Source organism: Antedon bifida, chromosome 4 (genome assembly GCF_963402885.1).
Source record: "Antedon bifida chromosome 4, ecAntBifi1.1, whole genome shotgun sequence".
NCBI classification, from domain to species: Eukaryota; Metazoa; Echinodermata; class Crinoidea; order Comatulida; family Antedonidae; genus Antedon; species Antedon bifida.
Window position 1 is genome coordinate 30,512,053 of NC_136229.1, and position 26,257 is coordinate 30,538,309.

The following is a 26,257-nucleotide window of genomic DNA, read 5'->3' on the forward strand; positions in this document are numbered from 1 at the left end:
CTATTTTTTCTTTTAACAATTACAGTATCTAGGACTGTGAGCATAGGCAGTTATATACTAGTAGAATTAAACCTACTGACTAAAAAGATCATACAAAATAAATGTAAATTTCATTGAAATTAAATTCTTTATTTTTTTTTCTCTCAAAATGTTCAAATGAAAAACAAACATAAAACTTAATTGCCTCCCTAAATAAACAAGGTATTATTTCTTTAACAAATTCAAAATATACAGAAAAAAAAATCTCTAAGTCGACATATTGACGTACTTAATTGCATCTTCATTTGCTAAAACCTAATAGTCTATCATAAATGACAAAAAATAAACAAAACACACACACACAATGATAGTCTCTGCTTATGATGATCAGAATTAAACAATGCTTATAGACTTCTCATATTCTAAACGATATAGTGAGAGTGAAAGTTTTTTGACCAGCACTGTTTCTCCATTACTTTTCCTGGTCTTTGATGAACAATTTGTGCTTAGCCAGCGCGGAAAGTTTCATCAAGTACACAATAACACATTTACCACATTGTATACCTCCCAATTAGTACTAACCACATTTCTTTTTCTAAAAAGTTTTAGAAATACGAATTTTGATCTCTAGATAGAACTGTATTCTATGAATAAATTCTGAATGCATATATAAAAAATAATTATATTTTGATTTAAAAATATCATCACATTTCTAAATGTTGTATTCTATTATGATTACTTAATAGCATTATTATTAAACTATCATTAATTTAAAGTATACAATGCTATTGAATAAAGTCAAGTTAACATAAACACATGTGAATGTACACATATCCTATAAAAACATTTTAAAAAATTAGTGTTTTGTTCGTCACACAATCCAACAATTTCTTTATTATTAATATTTTCTTATTAGATTATAAGAAAATAAGATATACAACCTTACAAACATAAATATATATAAATTATAATTTATTTTGTGGCAGACACTAAATGTGGATAGATTATTACAAATGTAGATTATTCATTTAATATCAGTTTAATAACAGAATTTGTTGGTTATTCTGCATAGATTAAAAAAAAAGAAATGAGTTTACCTATAACGACACCAATTAAATATATTTGTAACTATTAAATACCATACACCCTTTAAATATTATATATTATATACAATGCAAAAATATAAAAATTATATTTTTCCCTTACTTTCTTTATCATACCCACACACACACTTTTATTTACACATTTGGGCTTCCATCTTACAATTTCAGCTTTTCTTTTATGTAACTTTAGAAAACAAGACTGTTTAAAACAAATAATTTGTTTCTGATTAAGAAAATACATTGTTTTTCAATCAAATGCGATAAATATAAATATCAATATTAGTTACACAGTGTTTTTAAATTCCAAAGAAATAAACATGATGATTGACAATATATAATACTATAATGTAATACAATAAAATGTCTTCCCATTGTAACTCTCAATTATATTCCCAAGAATGTAGTCTTTGATAAATATGATTGTAATTAAGGACCAAACTTAGTACCAAGCATTTTAACTAAGGATTAATAGTGGTCAGTTGTTGTCTTTGCAAACTTAGTAGGTTACATTTTAATTAATAATTTTCAATGATTTTCCATGTTGGAAATATATTTCAACATATTACCTCCTTCAATTTAATCTTCAAATATATCCCCCCAGATTTAATAAATCAAATATATTTGATCTTAAGTCACTGTATCTCATTAAAATTAAGGTAACTGTCAGATTAATATATATTCAAATTTAATATTACAGTACTTTTATAAAATAGGAATGTAAAGAGTTACTTAAACATTTGTTAGCTAGAAATTAAATGTATACTTCAACTAAAACATTCAAAATTACAGATAATAATTCATTTAAAATTATCAAATTAAATTGACTATATTTGAATTGAATTCATTTAATTGTTCTTGTATATGGAATGTGTCAACTGCAAGTAAATTAAATGATATTCTGAGGCTTTTCTACAGTTCTATCCTTGTTTCCATTTTAAAGCCTGTTGATATTGATCACAGTCCGGCTAATAACAATGTCATCTTGAGTTCAACAATTGGATAGTATCCATATTTGTCTGGTTACTTCAGAGCTCTTCTAATTGGAAGTCAGGCATTTCTGCGTAGTTATAGCCTGGTCATATTGAGTTCAACCATTGAGATAAATCACATTCAGTTAAATCATCTCCATTATTTTCCAGTTTTCTTGTCATAACTTCTCATTTCTATTTCTGTCTGAGTAGGCAGTTGGTATTCTACCTTTTTTCTTATGTGGGACAAATCCATTTGTGGTTTTTGATTTCTTTTTAGGCTCAAAGAGTGTATCTTCTTCAGAATCATCTGACTCTGATACCATAATACTACTGTTTTGTTTCCCTGCAAAACAACAATAAAAAAGTAAGTACACATCCATAAAAAAACCCATAGAATATACATATAAATGGAAATGGTTGACAATTCATGTACACAACACATAACTGAGACACTGCAAGTGAAAAACACAAATATAGCTGATTACATACATCCTAGTTCTAAAGTTATCGATGTCATAACAATATGATTTCAAAATAACTAATAGTATGGGAGTAAAGTTGTAGTTGCTGTATCTTTAAAAAAAACAAAAAAACATTGCAAGAAACAATAGAAAACATTAAATGAGTTTCCATGTTATGAAAGACTAATGAAATGATTAACCTTTTACCAATGTACATATACGATGTATGGTTTTGCCTTCTAATCACAGGGTGATGGGTTCAAAGCAAAAACAGTGACAATACTACAAAATGGAATTACTAGATGTTTGATTATTATGTACATATGAAAATAAACCGAGAACAGTACAGAGTGTACGAGGGGTGAAAGCCATGGTTGGAAGAACAATGCATTGAAGTTTCTATGACAAACTATCACCTCCAAACTTGGTTGTATTCGTTAATTGATATAAAACACTACTGGTACTTAAGGAAAATGTAAGAGTTGTAGGAGGGCACAGTGTTGTAAGGGTTGAACAAGCTGGACAAAATAATGTAAGATCTGAAGGAAGGCACAATGATGTATGGTGTGAACGAAGGCAAAATACTGAAAGGCTTTAGCGGTGGGTACTATGATGTAATATTTTAAAGACCTAAATTATACATAAATAAGATAATAAAAAAAACTGTAAAATAAACTAATAAATAATAACAAATTGAACCAGAACAGACATCAAAATAACTATATACCGTAACTATAATTATAGCACAATTATATAGCAACATGTAAAACAAACTTAAAATAAAATGAATGAAAAAACAATGATTGCCAAACACAGCACACTAAATAAAAACAAGCCTACAAGTGCTGTGTAAAATCAACACCATCTCTCAGCAATTACAATCTTTCAGAATTATAGTAGCGAGTGTCTTGCAAAACTTTTTTTTTTGCACTTATAGAAAGCCTAAACCTCTTGCCTCAGGAGAATCTGCACTTTGGGGAAATAATTTAACCAAATCATAGAATGTTCACTAATAATACAATTGCAGAACAAATGTAGAAAAAAACATTTTGAAATGATACAAAATAAAAGTTGAATTGAGAATAAACACCTTGATAAGGGTCGTTCCTTGATCTAAATGCCACTTTGAGATCACCTACCATATGATAAAATAAATGTGTTACTGTTAATGTTTAACCCGCAAAGAAAAAGGTGTGTTATAATCTTTTACATAACATGTTCCTAGAACAAGATGTAGGTGAGCATATACAGCAGGAATGAAAGACTAGGCCCTAACAAACTATGGGAAATTCATGGTTCATGTCTATGTCTATGTCTAGCCAAAAATAAGGGTCGTTCCTTGACATAATTGCCACTTTGAAGTCACCTACCATATAATAACATAAGTATGTTACTGGTTATGTTTAACTCTGTAGATTAAATATTCACATGTAAAATTGTGAATTAATACTTTAAGGTAAATTGCAAACCTGGCAACCAAAGGTAAGGTCATGTTATGTAAACCAAAGAACTGTAGAAATGAGCCAGAGAAAGAGATCAAGGATGTTGATGGTATGTTAGTCTAGATCTCAATTCAAATTAATTTAGTAACACTATCTTCTGCTCAAACTTACCATTTGCTTTAGGAATCATCTCCATAGACTCATGCTCATCAAATTCATCTAGAAGACTGTATCGGTGACGTCGTTTCTTTTTTAGGCAACGGCTGCAAACAATTAACGTGTTAAAATTAGTAGTTAGTGGTTGCGCAGTAAAAAGAAAAAGAAGAACGAGTCTGAGTTTTTAGCTGCTGACTAGAACATTTTTCTTGGTAATACTAAGTACTAACTAAATTGCTTGTACATTATAATATTTTTCGAAAGCTGTTTACTACTGAAATATGAAGACTATACTGTCTTGAAACACCAAAGTTAGGCAGTTGTGTTCTTGGATGGGAATCTACACAAACCAACAGTGGTGTTGGTAGTCTATGAGTGCCGCTTACCTGGATAAACCAACATAAGCCTCTCTCTCCGACGAGAGGTAAACATTACGAAAAGAAGAACATTAATAACATTAATTTTCCCACACCCCCGTCGGATAATGGACCAGTCCGCCACCAGTACGCCCTCAAGTGAGACACGCCCACTTATCATCGTCATCATTTCTCAAGACCACTTGCCTGAGGGGACGGTAGGGAGGGCGTTTATCCAGGTAAGCGGCACTCATAGACTACCAACACCACTGTTGGTTTGTGTAGTCTATATCGTGCCTAGCTTACCTGGATAAACCAACATAAGCCAGTGTAGCACCGGACTAGAGTCTAGTCGGAGGCGGGAGGCAAGGTAAACATTCTTATACGTACCTAGTGTCTGGGCTTCAAGATTGAAGCCGCCACCGAAGACTGGTGAGTGGAGGTATCCGACAGGTAGTGGGATGTGAAGGTGGACTGCGATCGCCACCATGCCGCTTGCAGGATGTCAGGGAGAGGCACCCCAGCAAACAGCGCCCATGAAGCGGCTATGCCACGCACTTGGTGCATATGTGCCGGAGGAGGCGTATTTGTGGAGTCGTAGCCAGCCCGGATGGCTGCCACGACCCAGTTTGCAAGTGTCGACCGCGCAGCCGGTCGAAAAGGTGACACTGTCGATATGAACAGGTGTGACGCTGAGACCCGAATGGACTCTGTGCGTTTGATGTAGAACTTTAGTGCTCGCACTGGGCACCAAAGTTTGTCTTCCTCAACCCCTGAATAAGCAGCAATGGTGGGAACAAACACAGTCGGCGGCGAGAAGTTCAATGTCTGAGATTTTGCAAGAAAATCTTTCCTAAACACTAGCCGAGCGCCACCCCGTTCAAACCTGACGTGCCCTGGCTCCAGAGATAGAGCGTGCAGTTCACCTCTGCGCTTGCACGAGGCTAGTGCAATCAAAAAGGCAGTTTTGAGAGACAGGTTGTAAAGCGATGCCCTACTCAGGGGCTCGAAGGGTGGGCGCATAAGAGCGGCTAGGACGACATTGACGTCCCAACGTGGAATCAAGGCCTTAGTAGGAGGCCGTTCTCGAAACATCCCGCGAAGCAAACTTGAAATTGCAGGGGATGAAGAGATGGTCGAGCCGTCTTTAAAGGTCGGAATTACTGCACCCAAGGCAGACCGATAGCCGGATACGGTGCGAACCTGCAGACCTGACTCAAACAGGTAATGCAGAAAGGCGCAGACCTGGCCTAAAGTCACTTTCATAGGGTTAGTCTTTTGGCGCTTGCACCATTTGAAAAAATGCTTTAATCGGCTATTGTAGACAGCAAGAGTGGATTCCCGTCGGGATTTCGCCGCGAGGGCGGCCGGGCCATCTGGAATGCCTGAGTCTCTGAAGCGATCCCTGACAATGGCCATACAGTCAGGTCGAGGGATTTGAGGTTCGGTAGGGCAAACCGAGCTCGGCCCTGCATCAGCAAGTCCTTCCGTATCGGAAGACGTAACGGCTGATCGTACAGAAGGCTTAGTAGCAGTGGAAACCACGGCTGCCTGGGCCAATATGGCGCTATTAGTAGGACTCGGCATTGATGGCGCTGAATGTGCGTCAGGACCAGTGGTAGTATTGAAATCGGTGGAAAAGCATATGCCCAAAGGTTGTCCCATGGTATGGACAGGGCATCCACCGCCCACGCATGTGCATCCCGGTATCGACTGCAAAACGTCGGGAGCTGCGTGTTGCCTGACGTCGCAAACAGATCTACATGGGGCCGCCCAAAGTGGTTGAATATTTGGGTGGCGATTATTGGAAGGAGACGCCATTCCGTAGGACGTATAAATGGGCGGGACAGTGCGTCCGCCACTATGTTCAGACGGCCCGCAATGTGGGCCGCTGATAGTTGGATGTTGTGTTTTATACACCACATTAGCAACGTCCACGTGTGGCAACATAGCGTGGGAGACCGTGTGCCCCCTTGCCTGTTTATGTATGCCACGACGGTTGTGTTGTCGGAATTGACGAGAACATGGCGATTTGCCAGATGGGGAAGAAGAGCCTCCAACGAGCGCTCGACTGCCCAAAGTTCGAGCAGGTTGATGTGGGCGCGCGTCTCCTCGGGCGACCAAAGGCCGGAGACGCGAATGTCTGGAGACGGTATGTGACCGCCCCAGCCTACTTCGGATGCGTCCGTTTCCACACGGACCTCCGGAATTGACCTTTGTATAGGTGTGCCCACAAGTAACCTGTCTTCCACTAGCCACCATTCGAGATGCGAGATAATGAACGCATTCGTTGGAACCACTTTGTATAGAGGGTCCGATTTCGGGCGGTACGCTGCCAGAAGGTGCAGATGTAGAGGCCGCATCCTTAACCGGCAGAACGGAACGAGGGCGACGAAGCTGGCCAGTGACCCTAAGGTGCGTAGCCAGTCGTACGCCGTCGGAGCCTGAGCATTGATAAGATGTAGCACTGCAGTTCTTGCCTTGGCCACACGCTCGATGGATGGGCACGCACGGCCCGTAACCAAATTTATTTGGGCTCCGAGATACAGAGGGTTCTGAGAGGGAAGAAGACATGACTTCTCCTCGTTTATTATGAACCCTGCTTGTTCCGTCACGAGGCGGACAAAGGATAAGCTGCTTAACAGCTGGTCCCTGGACTGGGCCACGATCAACCAATCGTCTAAGTACATGAAAATTCTGATGCCGTGTTGATGAAAGAACGCCGCCAGGGTTCTCACTAGACGAGTAAACACTCGTGGGGCCGTTGAGAGGCCGAACGGCAGAGCAACGAATTGGTATACCTGATCGTGAATGCGGAAGCGCAGCCAACTCTGGTGTTCTTGCGCAATAGGCACGTGAAAGTAGGCGTCTTTCAAGTCTATTGTGGCTGCCCAGTCCCCTCGTCTTAGCCCCAACAGGATAGATGAGATAGTCTCCATCCTGAACCTGCGGGGCCGGATGTACCGCTTGTTCAGACTTTTGAGGTTTAGGATGGGTCGCCAGTCGCCAGATTTTTTCTGGGCGAGGAAAACGGTGGATTCGTGTCCCGGGATCGTAAGGTGTTCTTTTTGAACGTGCACTACGGCTCCTTTCTGGAGCAGTGCTTCGAGGCCCGTCATGAGCGCTTGACTCTTTTTCGGCTCTGACGGAATCCTCGTGTGTCGGGCACCTCCGCTCATTGGAGGGCTCGAAAATTCGATACGATACCCGTGTGTCACGGTGGAGAGTACCCATCTGTCTTTTGTGAGGGTCTCCCAAACCCGTGAAAACCGTTTTAAGCGACCCCCCACCTGCCCGCCCTCGCCTGGAGGGACGGGCGTCCCCGGGCCGTCACCGGCGCTTCACATTATAATAGCGGCGACCACCCCTGTGGGTGGCGCCTCTGCCACCCCTATTTCGCATTCCGCGAGGGGGGTGTGAAGCCTGTCTGGATGTAGAAGCCTGATCTCTTAGCGCAGGCTGAGCCGGTGGCGGCGGGGGAGGCTGCATCTGCTGAGGAGCAGCGGGGACAGGCGGCGGTCGTGCGGCTGTCCTTGGGCGCGAATTGCTGGCCCGGCGTTTTTGCGGGAAGCGCGATCTCGTTTCCCGACGAGCTTCCCTCTCACGAGCCCATTTATCCTCCTTTTGCGAGAAAGAGCCAAAGAACAAGTCCCGCGCCCCGAAGGAGTCAGATGTAGTAAATCTACGGAAATCGGTCGGTGCGATGTCAGTTGCACCCAAGACGTTAATACGACGGGCCGCGGCCGCAGATAAGGAGATCGTTGCCTGTTGATCAACAACCAGGCCCATGATCTGTTGTAGTAAAGCTATCACGTCCGAATCGCCCTGGGGCGGATGTTCTGGATCAGCCAGAAAGGATAGCAAGTACCCGGCCATAGAGGCGGCTCTAAGCGTCTCGCGTGCGGCCCTGTCGACGGACGTGAGGACGTCCTCCGTCCGGGATTCCGAAGGCTTCAAATAGTTAGTCCTGGACGGGTCCAGATTCTGGTCCTCGCGGACCCGCTCCTTCGCTGACTCCGGGACGCTCGGCGCCGCGATGTACAGATCAAATTGTTTCTGCGGCACCGGAAAAGCCGATGATAGGTTATAAGGCATAGGCCTACGTATCTTGGGCTCCTTAGCGATCAGCTCTACCCGTTCCACAAGTTCCGGGTCGAGAGGCGTAACCGGGCACGATGACACCTTCTTAAAGGGCGTGCGCACGCCAAAAGTAGAATACCGCTTAGATGAAGGAGTATGCTTGGGCTCACGATACGTGAAATCGACGCCGAGAAAGGACAGCACGTCGGGGACCGTCCGCATTACTAGCGCCTGCAGACCTTCCTCCCCTGGCCCGGCCTGCTCTCTTAAGCTATCTCTATCATCGTCAGAGAGCGAGACCATCGTCCTGTCACTATCGTAGTCCCTTTGCTGGACGGACGAACCATCGAAAAACGAGGTCTGCTGTGGGCCAACATCAATGTATGGAATATGGGGAGGAGGTCTATTCTGAGAGGGTACCTCAGGCTCATCCCTCGGCAGAGCTCTCACGGCTGCAACAATGGCTTGCAGTAGCGCCGGGGAAACCTCATTCACCCCCGGGACCGCAGAGGCCGCAGCCGAGGCAGGCATATCTGGAAGACTAACTTCCGGCGCAGCGGCAGGAGGGCCTGCCGTATCGGCGGTACTCACCTCCGGGGGTGGTACAGTTTCCGTGCGCTCTCTAGGCTTAGGGAGCGATTTAAACTTGGACGGTGTCCAGCGGACACAAACATCGCACGGCGACAACTCGGAACACGTGCGGCAATTTATGCACTCCAAGTGGCGGTCCCACTTCACGGTAGAGCGGGGACCCCTACATTTAACACACTCCTGCTTAGGCATGGCGAACTAGCAACCTACTTCTACCCACTACCTAATCAAACCACAAAGATGTTCCAGTATTTCTATCCAGGTGGTACCCTGGATAACGGCTTACAACGCTATTAATTTTAACTCTTGGCAACTAGCCAAGAGTAACGATTTTAAACGTATCAAATTACAAGATAACGATCTAGCTACAAAGTGCTACACGTAATGTGATACTACACTTAGCTTCGTTTTCTTTCTATTCTTCTCTTCTAGTCTACTGTAAGTCTTTATTGTTAATTCCTCAGGAATTCCAGGAATGTATTCCAAAGACGTTCGTACACAACGACGTTACGAAAAGAAAATGATGACGATGATAAGTGGGCGTGTCTCACTTGAGGGCGTACTGGTGGCGGACTGGTCCATTATCCGACGGGGGTGTGGGAAAATTAATGTTATTAATGTTCTTCTTTTCGTAATGTTTACCTCTCGTCGGAGAGAGAGGCTTATGTTGGTTTATCCAGGTAAGCTAGGCACGATATAGACTGGGAATATCGCATTGGGTGCTATATAGGCAGAGAAAGTGTGGCAAACTATGTTGGACTTTGGACTTCTGTCCCATGTCGTCACATTGCTTGTGTCTTTTGATACAAATGGGTACCTGGTTTAGGTCAAATCATAAACTGCGCTGATTACTAGCTGCAACTTACGGAAGTATGTTTTCATACGTGGCAATAATGTGCAAGAAAGCATCATTTGAACATAATATAATATATGGAATAAATATGTTATTTAATTATTATATTATATGTATTGTAAGGTCACATTACTATAGTTTATAGTTATTTTGTTATTGATGAGCATACATTAGAATTTTGTCAAAGTAATTGTTTTACTTTTAATGAAACTATAAAGACTTACTTTGAGATGAAGCAGAAACACATCCAGATGAGAACACTGGAGGCAACGACCACAAAGAAAGTAACGATGATTACATACAAAATACTCCAATCTGTAATTATGACAAACTTTGTTCATGATCATCATAAATAATGAGTGATAGGGTGAATATTTTCATTATTTAAAAGATGAGTCACACTCATGCTTTCAACAAAGGAACACAAAACATTATTTGACAAAAAAAGTGTGATGTGCCCAAATATGGTAGTGATATGCCCAAATATGGTAGTGATAAGACATTATCATGTCTATATATGGGCACATCACATTTTTTCACATAAAGTTTGATAATATAGACAGAACTTTAAAGCAACTTTTAGTCAATTACTGCTACTTTCATCTTTAATCAAAATATAGGCCATGTAAAAATGAGGTGTTCGGATTTTGGCTGGTGAATAGAGTAGTTACCGATGGTGAAAATTACTTTGATGAATAAAAACACAAAAGGCATGGATCCTAGAATCTTTAGCTCTAAGCTTATACCCAGCAGTAATGGTAAATGCTAAACTTACCACAGTTAGATTCTTTCTTTCCAAAGTAAGCTTTGATTGGATTCTCAATCCAGAAACTTTCACAGTCACATCGACGAGTAGTTACATTGCAGGTTCCATGATCTGAGCATGTGTTCTGGCAAACTAAAGTGACACATAAAGTACATCAATCAGACATTAGTAAAAGCATTGTAAGTAACTGCCAAATCCATGTACTCAAACTACTAATCAAAGTCATTCAGTCACTTATTTATTTATTCAATACCATCTTTAAAGCGGTTCACAGTTTCAATTGAAAGGAGTTCCATGAAGTTGCATATTTAACATGATTCAGAAGTTGATTCCAAAGTAATGGAGCAGCGAAAGTTAATGACCGGTTACTCCATGACTTTGAAGTTCATGGTATAGTGAAAAGACATGTTTGATGTGAACAGGTTTATATTGAATGAGCAATCAGGAAATAGCAACAGCTCTTTGAACCCAGGAATTAAGCAGGATAGACCTTTGAGTTTAAATACCAGGACAACTATTCATAAGTCAGTCATACATACCTACAGTCTCCAGGCTGTACACCGGATAATCCAACAAATCACCTTCCTTTTGCAGCCTGTCTTTAAGTTGGTTGACAACATCTATAGCCTTCAAACTAACCTGTGTTTGCGCATCAACCACGTAGAAGATCATATCAAACCTGACAAGAAAGTTACAGTAACAATGATCTTGTTTATAAGGTATTGTCATGATTAACTGCTAAGTTAGTACAGTAAAATGCTTTAAAGAACTGTGAATAATTGTGATTGCTGCGCATATCTGAAGTATATATAACAAATTTTAATTTTTTAGAAAGACCTAACAAATTGATGTAGATATAATGCAAGCAAATTGACCAATGAAAACCGAATGTTTGAATTATTACATGTGATTGGTCAAATGACTTATGTTGTGTTTATGTCCTTGTGTTGTGTCTCTAGTGGAAACCAAGCTTTAAGGACCACAGAGGCACAGATGACCACAAATTATAGCAGATTGTTTTAGAAATTGACCCATGACCCAATAGTGTTTGTCCAAATCTACTTTTCTTCTTGAATCGAAACAAATTACCACAAAACATAGCATTTTTTTTACAGTTTATTTTAGAGACACAATAGCGCTTGTCAAAATTTACCTTCCTTCTTGAATCGAAACAATCCGTTGTAACAATATATCATGATCATCTACTCCCATGAAGAGTGACAGTTTACGAAGTAGAAGTTCCTGATGAAATATGGAGAAAAACATTATATTTACATTTGTTTTGGAAGGATAGCAAATAAAATTAATCTATAAATCTATTTCATGAGGTTACAAAATACATACAAAATGTTATTACAGCATGCATCCAAACACATGGGATATGTAATTATTCTGGGAATGTTTATATGCAATATGAATATTATCTGCCATTTTAGATCCAATATAGCAGGCCTAAATGCCTCACTTTTCCTCACTTACGATAGTTTGTTGTTTTGTTTATACATTCATCCATAAATAAAAATGACCAGAATTGTACTGGGAAGGTTTTAAACTACATTTGAATCACCCCCGAGAATGGGGTTGGGAATTTAGGGGAATAGAGTATAAAAATAACTTGAATTGTATTGGGAAGGTTTTAAACTACATTTGAAAACTGCCACAGACGGCTTATGGTTTGGGAGTAATTCCAGGTATCAACATGATCATAATTTGTACTTGGAAGGTTTTAAGCCGCACTAGAGTGGAGTGGATGGGGAGAGGTATCCTCTCTAAGGCATGGATTTCTTATAGTGTATTGATAATATAAAAAATACACAAAATAAATAAAAGGATCAAATAAAATGAATGTACAATGTTTGCCATACCTCATCTTCTTGTGTGACTTTTGTAATATCAGCTGCAAATGTTAATACCACTAGACTGTCCTCACTCGCATACTGTTTAACAACAACTTCAACTGTGTCAGTTGCAGAGAGTCCTTTTGCATCTGTAACTTTTAGTGTAAATGTGTAACGGCCAGGAACCAGATCAACCAATAATAGAATGGATTTCTTATCAGAATTGTCGATTGCAGTCTAAACAAAATTAATAGGGAATTAATAGACTGAAATTTTTTTAGCAGATGAAAAACTTGGGGTGGCAATATAACTTGTCCTTGACTTACCCCTGCAGCTGGGCTTTTACCATTCCTTTTCCACTCGTAACTTTCAATACCAACGTCATCCGTTGATTGTGATCCATCAACTTTAACAACCGATACAGGAAGAGTGACAACCACGTCCGAACCTGCATTGGCAACAGGTGGCTTGTTCACCTCTGAAGTGACAAATTAAAAACACTGTCAGCTGTTTCTTTTCAATTAAAATGGTTTTTTTTATTTAAAAAAAGTGTTCCTTAACATATTCACAACTCTATATTGGCAAAATATAAAATAGGTAAATTGAAAAAAAAAATTGGTTCCTTAGACTGGACCTATACCACTCGGCTAAATAGTTGGCTTTGCAAAACCTGTTGAGAAATGATCCTATCATCCAATAGCACCATTAACAACTTGCACTGTCTTTCCAAATGTTCCTTTTTGTTATGCTCACCTTTTTTAACGGTGACTGTCACAGTGTCCGTGTCGGTGGCCCCTTGACCATCCACAACGGTTAACGTGAATACATATTCTCCCTCTTGTAGCTTGGACACGGTGGCTTTAGCCTTATCAGCATCAGCAATATCAGCATCAGGACCACTGTTACAAAGAAACTTTTTGTTTTAATGTGGCATATAAGTGTAGGGGTTAGCCATAAAGCACATATCATCCTTCATTGTTTTAATGGGAAAGTGTCCATTAATAAGGGTTCTCCCTATTCATTTGTTTTAGCAGAATATACAATCATGTGTGTAAAATTGATTAGATATCAAATTCATATCATTCAGAAATGTGGTGCTGTTTTATTTCATATTTGATTTATTGGTTCTCCAAAGAGAGCAACGCTCCCACAAGTGGAGGTTCGACCAAAAAAATGAAAACATAATATATACAAACAATTCACAATAATGAATTTTTGAAATTACTAAAATGGAATAAATACCATACCTTGTTTTTTCCCAAGTATAATGAGTTATAGCAAGGTCATCGTGACTGGCAGATCCATCTAAAACAGTGGAATCATCTGGTAACGACAGTTCCTTGTTTGTTCCAGCATCAGCCACAGGGGCAATGTTGTTCTCTAAAACAAAAAAAATAATGTACATGTTAACTTACAACTAATGGTTAGCAAGTTTGTAGAAACGGTTTTATGTTAATGCAAATACGCCTTTGCTGCTTTTTTAGTCAAGTTGATTGGCCAAGCAGTTAAGGCAGGGGTGCCGCATACAATAGCAATAAGATCGGCTCAGTCTCAAGTCTGTCCAATTTCTGGTGGTAGAACAAGTTTACTTAGATAAGGACTTAAAACAGGAGTTCCAGCTCAAATGCATCCAGTACATCTTTCGGAAGTGTAGTGTGTTATCCTGGTTGGTTGATCCATTGCTACTTAGTGGTTGCTCGAAACGAAAGTGACCTTGGAGAAATAAGCCATAAGTTTACTAAAATAAGTTTTATGCTTTAAAAAACCATATTGTTTGTTTGTTAAGAATCTCACCTGGCTGGACAATAACTGTTACAGTATCAACATTCTGATTCCCCCCAGAATCAGTGACCGTCAATCTAAAAACATAGTTTCCTTCTTCCAAGTTTGTCAAATGTAGTTGTTCAGTACCAGATCCAGTCACATCTACAACACCACCGCTGTCCTTTGACCATTCATAGCCTACAATCTTCTTGTCGTCTGTACTAGCATTACCATATAAGGTAACCGCATTCTTTGGTAGTTTGATGACAATGTCGCTACCAGCGTTTGCTTTGGGAGGATAATCCACTTCTAAAGATTATAAAAATATATATATAAACAAAGAAACAATATATAATATATATGTATATTATATTAATGAGTGAACACTCTTCCCTGGTTTCATGAAAGTGATAAAAATCACTCTTTAATCATCAGGTTGGGAGTAAAGAATAATGTGAAGTGCAATTGAGAGGAAGAGATGTATTTAATTTATGCAAGCATTCACTAATTGTTTATTTGGCTAGTCTACTATGTACCTATTGTCTATGATATTTTAAAAGAGGATAATTTTTTTTATGTCTGCATGTACTAAATAGTTTGTTTCTTTGGTAAATTAAACAGCCAGCTGTCAGGCTTACATACCATACAATATGGAAGACATAGGTTACATCATTTACTAATATAATAGGGCTAAAATTCTCCATTTAATTACATATTTGATTTTATGGTCTTTATGTTTCCAAACATATTGACTGTACTATTCTTATACTTCTCATTATGAAATGAGCTTGTATACCCATATCTATATATATAAATTAATATTTACAATGGGCAAATAACGTAAGGTAAATAATGTAACTAATTCTGTTTTGATAAACGACTAACCTTGTTTAACAGTAACATTAGCTAAAGCAGAATCTTCAAGTCCATCTGAGTCAGTAACAGTCAACCTAAAAGAACAATCCAATGATGTTACAATAAAAAAAATTAAAATAAACAAAAAATGAACAAAAAAATAAACATGAATATTGTAAAACTTACTTGATGATGTAGATACCAACTTGAAGCCCAGACAAGTGAAGAATCGGCTCAGTCCCGCCAATTTCAGACTCACTTAAGGGGCCTTTTACCTGCTCCCACTTGTAACCTGCAATCTTGACATCATCTGTACTCCCTAGTTAGTTTAAAAAAATAATTTCCATTGAACCAAACTGTAAATCTATTTTGCTGAACTATACATTGTTGTGCTTTTATTTAATATTGGTAAATAAATCAAAGCCAGGTGGTTTTATATAAAAGATAAAAAAAAGGTTTCAAGAAAACCCCAAAACAAAGTAATTTACCAGAGCCATCAAGGACGGTGTCTGCATTTGGAAGCACCGGCAATGTAACCTCTTGCAAAGCTGGTTCGATTACTGCATGAGGTTTTTGGTTAACTCTAGGGGGTGGTAGAACTGTCACATTGACAAAGGCTTCACCTTGTGACCTTCCTGTCGTGACCTCAACTTTAAACATGTAAAGACCAGCAGTCAACTACAAGAAAAACAAAATAAATCAGTTTTTATTTTTTTTATTACACCTTATTTTTGAGGGTGACCCTAAACAGTGTATGCTGACAATCAAGGGGCCCTCTTGATGAGTGACAGTAGCTGTGTGTCATGAGTGGTTCTTATTTATAATCTTCTTACCCCAGTTAGAGTGATTGAGTTAGTGTGCATGCCAATAATTTCTCCTCCATGCTCATCAGGACTTTCAATTAAGTTCCATTCAAAACTATACTCTAATCCTTCCGGAGGCTTGTCAGGAATGACGAAGGCATAGATGCTAACACTGGTCTGATCTGGAAGTTGCAAGACTTTGTTTTCTCCAGCAGAAACTGCTAGTGATTTCACTATACAATAAATTAGAATATTATATAAATTTTATTACCATAAAGATAATTAGCATAAGTATACTGCACATGTAATTTCCACAGCATAGTTTAAATCATAGGTTTATTTGACTACAGGTTATCAAAAGATTGTTTCCATACAGCTATTAGCATTTAAGGTTTACTGTACAAGCAAATAATTTGCATAATACAATGCAATTTTGTAAAATAAATTCCAGTAATAAATGCTTATCATTATAAATTAGCATACAGGTGGTTGTCTTACTTGGTGCTGCTGTAGTAGGAAGTACTACCGTGGTTGCATGGTTAGGTTGACTCGTAGGTGTGACTGGTGTTGATGCATTGTATCCTTTCTTCTCTAATTTTGGCAAATCTACAAGTATTTCAATATTTATTTTTACCACAGTATTGTTGCTATGCCTTTATATATTGTTGTAAACAACATTCACACATTAGCCCTATTTAGTCATCGGCCTGCTGTTCAGGACATTCATTCCTAATTGTAGTTTCAGCTTCTAAACTGTGGAACAATCTTTCCAATTCTATGCTTTTAAAACCATTGTAAAAACACACAATCCGTTTTCTTTTTCAATCTCCTTTTTATTTTAAACGTTTTGGGACAATCTGCTGTTAAAAGCAGACATACAATTCGACAAAATTAACATTAAATAAAAGGATATTGATTTATAAACTTACTATGGTCATCTTCAGATGTATCATTTGAGTGTGTAGTTATTAAAACAACAGGTTTATCTGTAGGGCTGGCAACACTGGAAGCATTGGTGTTGTTGTGAATTGCACTATCATTTCCCAGAACAGAAGACTGTGAAGCTGTACTGTTTGAAGTATTTGTTACATTACTAGCATTTGTTGAGTTATCTTCATTCTCTGGAACATTTAAATCTATAACATCTACTGTTGTGGTTGTCTCCTCCAATTCTGTAAATAAAAAGTTTATACAGACAAAATTTAGATAAAAATATTAGTAACAAACTTTTTAACTTCGTAGATAAAAAAAAGAAGAGAAATCAATATTTGAATTTAAAATAAAAGCAAGTTTAATATAAAAGCTCAAAACAAAATCATGCAACAGCAAACAAATAAACATAGCACATGCAATTGATCATGCCTTCACATTAATATTATGGTCTCAAAAGCCTACAGAACCATACTGATTTACTATGTATGCTAAGCCAACCTCTTTTGAACACAAAACATAAACATAATCTGTAATAGGGAGACATGCATAAACCATTTTGGGAGAGGGTTTGATAGCATATGCAGGCTTGCATGTGAATCAGTATGGTAGGCCTACTGTGTATCGTAAAATTTTTTTTAATTTTCATTGAAATACATAAAATGTTTAATGTTTTTTAGCTAAAATAATTTGAAATTTATGAAATGAAAGCAAAAATGGCAACCTTTGTTGGAACCTCCTATGGAATTACATGAATTATCTTGGCATTTTAGGCAAAAACCTATGTTTAGAAAGTGTTCACAGTATTCGTAGGGTTTGCAATCACTGGTGGTATCACATGTCCCTCCTAGAATATCCGCCAGTCCGTCCACATTTTCATCCTCACTTTTAGTTGAATAATCCTCATTCAAATTAGAATAGTCAATTTGCCACAAGTCTGGTGATGTAATGAGATGAGCACATGCAAATGAGATGCAAATGATGCATAATTATTCATGCAAGATTTTGATAGATTAAAAAATGCAGGTTAATAATTATGCAAATAAAATGCAAATTTGGTTAGTACTGTATATATGAAAATGAGATGCATTACGATATAAAATACTGTAAGTTCTGATTATTAGCTAAATTAATTGTTACATTGCATTAACAAAATATAACCTTCTAATTCAATGTTAAAATAGTTAATGTAATTTTTTTTTAATTTGATGCTTTAAATTTTATTCTTATCATTAGCTAAACGTAGTTTAGGAATTTAATTATAAGATTGCTTTTTGTTTTAATATAATATTGAAATTCATTTTAAACATTATTGATAACAATGATTGTAATAATAATTATGCAAAAATCAAACAAGCCAATTCAAACAAAAGGAGGCGCAGCACACAAAAAAGATGTAAAATTAGTTTTCAATGATTTTAATTTTGATCAGTGATTATAAAGATTGTAAATGTAAGGTGACCGAAGAGAAAAAAAAACTGTGTCACTTCACGTATTATATTTCAATTCAGTACAAGTCATGCATGCTGCGAACGTGTGTAAACTACATTTGCTCATCAGCTTGTTATTACACTCTATATTCTAAATCTAACTGTGTCATGTCTGATGTATGGTTCATTAGTATTTCTTACAAGCAAACGTTATCTACAGTACGTTTCCAAAACACATAGATATTATACTGCTTAGGTTTGAGAAATTCAAGATGAAAGCTAATATATCTAAATCATCATTACTTTCAATGTTAAACGAGATTGGAAACGTACAACTGTCACGGGGTAGAATATTACTACTGAATATCAATTCCCTGGTGAAATAATTAAGATATCAAAAGCATGCAGCAAGCATAGAAAAAAAATCTCAGCCAATGACATTTAAAGTTATAAACAAACAATTTATAAAACATGATTTAATTGTCAAAAAAAGGACTGTAATGCAATAAAAAAAATCATAAATTACATGAATAAAAAAAAAAACATGCAAAAATAAATAAGTAAATAAGTAAAAAACACAAGGAAAAAAATAACATAAAAAAAACATAATTATACATTCATTTTCTGAACTGAATCATGAAAAAATAACATAACAACTTTTTAAAGCAGTTTAATTTGGTTTTGATAAATAAAATGTCCATTTGTCAGTGTGCCACTTCAGGCTCTCTTACATCTGTCCACGACAGTGGCTGTGTGTGAGTTAGTACAACAGGGTACACCCTACTTGTCTCAAAGACAAGCATGTTGTGTACACAAAACATACAGTTTAGTAATCATTATACTACCAGAACCATGGAGTGAGTGAGTCTCAAACCATTGGCAATAGTATGGCTATGGATTACAGTGTCAATATTGATTTATAAACTGGCTTTCTAAATTCATTTATTATTTACATGTATTCTTATGTCATGAAAAATTAAAATATTGTTGTAATAGTAACAACCGCATCATGACCTTTGGTAATAAAGTCAGAGACTATTCAATATTTCATACAGATTCAGAGTAGTATTGAAGTTTAATAAGGTTGTATAAATTATTTATTTTATTTCAATGACAAAATATATTAGCATTAAAAAGTCTATTGAGTAGGTATTTATTTCAGAATACAAGACTGTAATCATGCACTTGTTTTCATTAATGCAGTAATCTGGTCAAATTTACTGTAGCTACAGAGGTGGCCATTTACGAAAGGTTCAGCCGAGAGTATTTGTGACCTATAAAGTTTCATTTACATTCATTTCATAAATTCTCTTAGTTTTTTAAAAATGTTATTAATGGATTTTGTTTTCTCACCAATGCACTTGTTATCATTATCACGTGCAAATCCTTCTTTACACTGACAAGTGCCCTTAAAAGAACTAGAATGATTGCACACTTCATTGATTGGACAAGAGTTCCGTCGACGGGCGTTGCAAGGTTTGCCCGTTACCTCCAAAGATTCTGAAATGAAAGCATACCATACATTTATAGTATACTATTCCACTAAAACAATACATTAAACATATCAAAAATGACGATAGTTGTCTATAATTGCTACTGTAGCTTACCTGGATAAATTAGCTTATCTGGATAAGCTTACCTGGATTAATACCCCATGGATAAACCAACAAACTCTTTATCAAACATGTTTTCTCTTTCATATCTCAAAAAGAAATGAAGATGGAGGTTTGTGGGGATGTTCCCACTTAAGGGCATGGTTTGTGGACGGTACCATTTATGGAAAGGGGTATTCAATGAATTTTCTACCTTTCGAGTATATCTTGCTCTTAGAGAAAATATGGCATTTGTCGGTTTATCCATGTAAGCTAGGCATGAAATAGAATTATTTATTAACATTTTGTGCCTCATTGTTTGCAATGTTCTATATTTAGGAGCTTTATTTGAGCTAGAATAGCCGATACTGCTTGTCAGCTTGTTCACTACTGTTTCTAAAATAATAGTTAACATTTGTATTATTGTAAGAGTTATTTTCACAGTTTCCAAAGGTTAATAAAAATCAACAGGCTGCATCATTGCACACCTAGTGATTATGCTTTTAAGTCAAGAACCTTATCCAATATGATTGTTAATAATTGACTAGCAGTAGCAAGGTTTATTTAATTATATGAAATGTAAAAACCATTACTTGTGTAGAAATAGTGTTCATTATCACAAAGAAACTTTTAGTTAGTAAAATTCAATCTTGCATGCATTTGTATTGTAATACAGTATTCACTTTACTCTTTTGTGAAAATTTTGTATATGCTATTTTGAAAAAAAAATTGAAAGGCTCTATTTTAAGTAAACCTTTACAAATACAGTGTATGTCTATGCAAAATGGGCAGGTACATAAACATTTTTAATATTAACATGACATAAGTCAAAATAATAAATGTAGACTTAACCTAAAATTTGACGCAATAAAGTGCAAATTTAAATGCTCATAATATACATTACTACTGTACAATATTTAATAATATTTCATAGTGAAAACATTTCTTCTGGTTTCGATTCGTATGTACATACAATACTGGTTTACTATCAAAGAACTACATATATCATATTTCATAGTACAGTATTTGCAAAGAACCTTAAAGTTAGGCAATGAATGGGCAGACCTTTAAAAAAGTGTGCATACAAAATATAATTATTAATAATAATAATTATTTATGCTTGAAATGTTTAAAAAAACAGCAATTTTATTTGAGCCATGATTGTAATACCTCTTGTTATCTTTTCTCTTTCAATAGCAGATATCATAGACACTTGGTTTGGTGCAGCCTCAACCGGCTCACATGACTCTACTGAAGCACAAGCTACCGAAGAACAAACTCCGTCCAACATCCAAACTAAATCGCACGACGTAACTTGACAACATGCCGTAATACATTCATCCATTGTGGTAACTGACAGCTGCTTAATTATTGTATTTAAATTGCTTTCTTTTGGAGAATAGCCAGCTAAAGGTTCGGTTCCAGAACATTCTCCTCGTCCAGGACCTGTGAAGTACATAATAAACATTTATCAATGAATGACATATGATGCTGACTGACCGTTGCTTTGTATAGTTAGTACAGTAGGTAGTAATGGCTTGTTGTATGCATTTTATAAGACATTATTAAAGGCCGGGGTCTGGCAAACCACAACATAGCCTCCCTACACTAAAAGTGTTTACATTATGTCAATGTTTTTTAGGCAAATCTTTATGAAACATAATGAGTGGAAAAGGTACCCTTAAAATGGTACATAGCAAAAACAAGGAAGGGAACCGTTGTTAATTTTGTAGACTGTATGGGTTGTGCTGCTTGCAGACCTTACAGTACAGTTTAAACTTAGGAATACTATAACTGGCAAATTACAAAATGTGCAGATCCTGAAAAAAGTGCAAAGTTCATTCTCATATGACCATCATTAAAATTTCTTGTTTTAAACAGATACACATGAACTGCGATACCTTATCACTGATATTAAAAGTATTGATACTATACTTCATTACAAATGTATCTGTAATATTCTTCACTAATGTATTATAGTTCTGTACCCTTACAATGTATGTATGGGGAAAGGGTATTATTATATACTTTCATTCAATATTTTAACCAGTCAAACATCAGAACAGAGAATAAACTGTTTTCTTCACAGTTCACTGCACATCTGTTACATGCAGCGGCATAAATATTATATCATATCATATCTCAATGCATCCATGAATAATAAAAGTAAAAATACAGTACATATAATTATAAACATGTACACAGTTAAGTTTAAGGACTTTAGATGTTAAAACCTGCATTTCTCGTGATAGTGATTTAAAACTACAGAATGTCCAAACCATGCACCAGTTTTACTTTAATGGCCGCAATACAACAATAGCCAGATTAGTACAATCAATATAGAATTCATGGCTATTTAAAATCAGAGTTCACCACAATACAGTTTGAATGGACTCTAAAGAAATCGTTTATCACCTTACTTTATCTAAAGATTGTGGGGTTATGAATGGGGGATTTCACTCATTGTACTTGTGCAACATTGATGCTTATTGCTTAATATTGCTAAAGTTTCAGTAGGGTACTAAGAATTTAAAGATTTCCATCAACTAGAAGTGGTGTTGGTAGTAGTCTATCAGTGCCGCTAAGTACCTGGACAAACTGACTAGGCTTTTTCTCTTTGAGGTAAGAACATACTACAGTATAACTCAAAATGTATTTAAAAACATCCCTCTTAGAAGTTCATGGAACGAATAATTTGTGATTTTATTTTTTCTAGATTTCTCATTACAAAACAAGTTATAAAACCCATCATTCAAAACTTGTGTGGGTGTTTGGCAAATTTATGAGAAAAAAAACAATACAATAAAGACAGAATGGTTTTTGGTAGGGTTTGAACGCATGACCTTGATTTGTTCCCAAACATGTAAAACACAAGCAAATCTGATTACAGTATTCAGATCTAGGAAGGTATGCTTTCGTACAGTATAGCAAGAAAACATTATAATTAGCATCTACTATAACTACATTTTGTTCAGACATGATTAACTAACGCTTTGTATAAAAGAGCTTGGAATAAACATTTGATACAAGAGTAAATTTGATTGGTTAGAGGTCAAACTCATTGATACATGACTTTCATATCATACAGTAAGCGTTGTACACTATTCTTTTAGCTTGAGCCGTCGTAACGAACGAAAGGTCAGTGTCGTAAGAGGTGGCTACAACAAAGCTTTTTCTGGTTCAGATCTATGGAGTTGTGTACGCCACGTATTATTATTATTATACAGTAATTTATTAGTATCAATATCATATGACAAAAATGATCTTTTATTGAAGGAAAGATGGCTGTTACAAAATCAAATGATTCTACAATATGGTGCACAAATTTACACAGATGATGGATTAAAATAGTAAAAGAATGGTACTCGGTTGTGTACATATCAAGTGTAAACACAATATAATCATGTGAATTAGTCACAAGTGTGCGTTCACACACATGACGTCAAACTTTACTGTTTACCACAACCATAGATCTAATTTACAGTATGTCCATGCTACAACTAGGCACTTGGAAATGTCTAAACCAATCAGGTTTGACTGCATGTGGTTATAATTATTTTAATTGATCAATGATAGCACATCTTTTGAAGTTTAAATAAACAAATTATGACCTACAATTACATCCTACAATATCCCTTGCAGGAAACCAAACGAAATTGCAAATATTTGGTTAAACTTTAATTTGAATTCTAAAATTTGTTTCATTTTTAAACTGGTGCTGCCTATGATCTAAAGTTTGCCCGCAAACTTATTTTGGCCTCCTTCACACAATTTTGTTCGGTATAAGTTTTGTCTTATCTTATTCAGTGAACTATTTTGTTAATGTGTTAGGAAAAACAGTAAAAAATTCTCAAAATATTGATTAAAAACACACAATAACCGGTTACAGGTAGTTATTATTGCGGAGTAATTATTATTTTTTATTAATTTACTGTAGTTCACAACGTATGCTATTTGGGAGCAAAATGCAGAAGAAATCTGTTTTTACACTAGTGTAAATCTCAAAGTGAACAGGTTATTTGAAGTTATTCAGCAGAAACAGGCCCACGGTTAAAATTGACAGTACAGTACTGTTGCGCAGTTTACACATTAAACGTATTATTAATGTGTAATTTACAAAATGGTATATCACAGATGTTTATCTCAAGGTGATGTAATGACAGTATTGACATTGACTGTACAGTATTTATTCAAAGACAACAATCATTTAACACCCACGTGTAAAATGTTTACAGTACAGTACTTAAATTCATATTATTGTGATCTACATATTCTCTGCAACTAATACTACAGTAACCTTCAGTACTAATAAGTCTGACTAAGCCATTTGATTTGAATTGTATTGTACACCAAGACAATTATATTAAATTGTGCATGACCAATGTGTTGTGTTCAGAACATCTGGCAACTCTTTCAATCTATACACTATATAGCCATTTAAAGCACAAACCTAGAGTAGTGGGCTACAGTAGTACTGTAGTGTTAGTGCCATGCTAGTGATTTGAAACATTGTGGGTAAAAAACAACTTCCAAATTTCCCTTCTCAAAATGTACTGCACATTGAATTAAATAAGATTTCTTTCATTTTCATTAAGAATTCATTCACTCATCATTCTTCACATTAACAGTAAAAAAAAACAATTTTTACTTTCTGTTAATAGTCTTCAAAGGTCTATTTATATTATTTTATAGTGTAATAAATATATTTTATACGGAACAGAATAATATTATCACGCCTATTACTGTACACTACTAGACATTTCCGATTGTTATTTGGTATAGTACCTTCGCCTATCTTTTTGTCAGCAATATTTGTTGTGTATATTTGTGTATTTGTTAGTTAGCAGAATAACGTTACTGTAAAATTAAAAGACAAATCTCTACCAAATTTAAACCGCGTATAGATTGGTCCATTCAATTTTTTAGGCAAAAAACCACTTTTTATTATTTTACTAATTTTAGACGAATATTTACCTAAATTCAAAGTTGAACATTTGGAGGAAATCCAGAACGGTAATTGTGTTTATTTAATATTTTTAATTATAAATTATAATCGTTTATTTACAAATAAACAAACACTTACCTGGTTTATAAAAAATAACTAATGAAAGCACCAAGTATAATTTGTACATGTTAATAGAAGTTGATGATGACCAGTTGATAGTCACCATAGTAGCCATACAACACATCTTAGTCTTCTGTAAAGTTGTTCAATAAATATTTTTCTGAAAAGTTGTATTAATAAAATATTTATAAATTAAAATATGATGTATTAATCAAGATTTCATACACATTTTTTCAGTCAGTGATTTGATACAGTACAGATAAACAAGCTAGTAGTAGTAGTAGTAGGCCTAACAAATGGAAGTATGGCCTCAAAAGTATGGATAACTTACTATAATTTAGTCTAGGTCTACTACTACTAGATTAGTTTTTAAGTGACTGAGTGAGTAAAAAAGTAATAAGCATCGGTAGCGACTCTTAGTTGACTGCTGAGAATACAGTAAACACAAGAGACACAGATGAATACTACTAAACAAGGCCTAAGCCTAGATTATGATGATAAAATGTATTCGTTTCTGAAATAACGACGGCAAGCAAAACTTTTAACTTTATTCATCAGTGGAAAATTACTTCCATTTATTGTCATTTGCAGATGAATGAAAGTCTAAAAAGAAAACAATTACAAAGTGTGATATCACTCTCATATATTATAAAACTAAATACCATACAAAATGTATAATAACAACCATAGTTTGGCCTAAAGGTGGGACGGGACGTTACGGCTAAAAAATCATCCCACCAAACCTGGGCCGACTCAACCCGGGCCGAATCGTCCCGGATTTGGTTGACTAGGTAGGTAGGTTGGCTAGCTCTACCAGGCCTAGCTAGGCCATATCTAACCTAGCCTAGGCCTAAGCCTACTCTCTAGCCGGCCTAGCTAGGCTACTACTACATCTCGAAATAGAGCATATTTTTATGTCTTCCAAACATTTCTAGCAGTAAAAAATGCATATACACTATTATATAATTATTGAATATAATTACCATTCTCTTTTCATGTAATAAAATCATTCTGTATAATAAGAAAGTTCTATAAAATAGATACGAGCACAGCTGGAATCAAAACAACACGTACATCATCACCATACTCTTTCCTTCTCTTGCTACTACATAACTGTGTGAGGGCGCAGTGTTGATTTGTTTCTTGAATTATGTGGTTGTGCACGAAATGAAATGAAAGAAAATTTATATCAAAAACTGACTCATACAAAAACAAAAAAAAC

The 26,257-nt window shown here is 36.3% G+C and overlaps 1 protein-coding gene across 2 annotated transcripts; it reads right to left on the bottom strand.

Annotated features, from left to right (window-relative positions):
• Window positions 1-104: 104 nt before the first annotated feature.
• LOC144841536 (dyslexia-associated protein KIAA0319-like protein) lies at window positions 105-26,117 on the bottom strand. 2 transcript variants are annotated; one of them, XM_078697913.1, is made up of 22 exons: window positions 26,019-26,117; window positions 25,054-25,195; window positions 21,141-21,416; window positions 19,732-19,878; window positions 17,673-17,885; window positions 16,948-17,190; window positions 16,517-16,624; window positions 16,049-16,251; window positions 15,704-15,893; window positions 15,402-15,534; window positions 15,246-15,310; window positions 14,391-14,669; window positions 13,844-13,976; window positions 13,350-13,495; window positions 12,923-13,074; window positions 12,624-12,833; window positions 11,912-12,000; window positions 11,298-11,437; window positions 10,768-10,890; window positions 10,217-10,307; window positions 4,128-4,219; window positions 105-2,396 (listed from the first exon to the last, which is right to left on the bottom strand). In XM_078697913.1, the coding sequence occupies exons 2-22, from the start codon at window positions 25,157-25,159 to the stop codon at window positions 2,230-2,232; spliced, it is 3,306 nt and encodes a 1,101-aa protein (XP_078554039.1). In that variant the 5' UTR covers window positions 25,160-25,195; window positions 26,019-26,117; the 3' UTR covers window positions 105-2,229. The 2 variants fall into 2 exon arrangements, with proteins under 2 accessions (XP_078554039.1, XP_078554040.1); XM_078697914.1 differs by lacking the exon at window positions 17,673-17,885.
• Between the last annotated feature and the right edge of the window lie 140 nt (window positions 26,118-26,257).

Bases quoted from the DNA above. Each gene is read 5' to 3' on its own strand.
- LOC144841536 (XM_078697913.1), bottom strand. From the start codon at position 25,159: ATGTGTTGTATGGCTACTATGGTGACTATCAACTGGTCATCATCAACT. The intron at 21,417-25,053 runs GTAAGTGTTTGT...TGTACTTCACAG, and splicing joins AGTTATTTTTTATAAACCAG to GTCCTGGACGAGGAGAATGT. The intron at 12,834-12,922 runs GTAAGTCAAGGA...AATTTTGTTTAG, and splicing joins GTAAAAGCCCAGCTGCAGGG to ACTGCAATCGACAATTCTGA.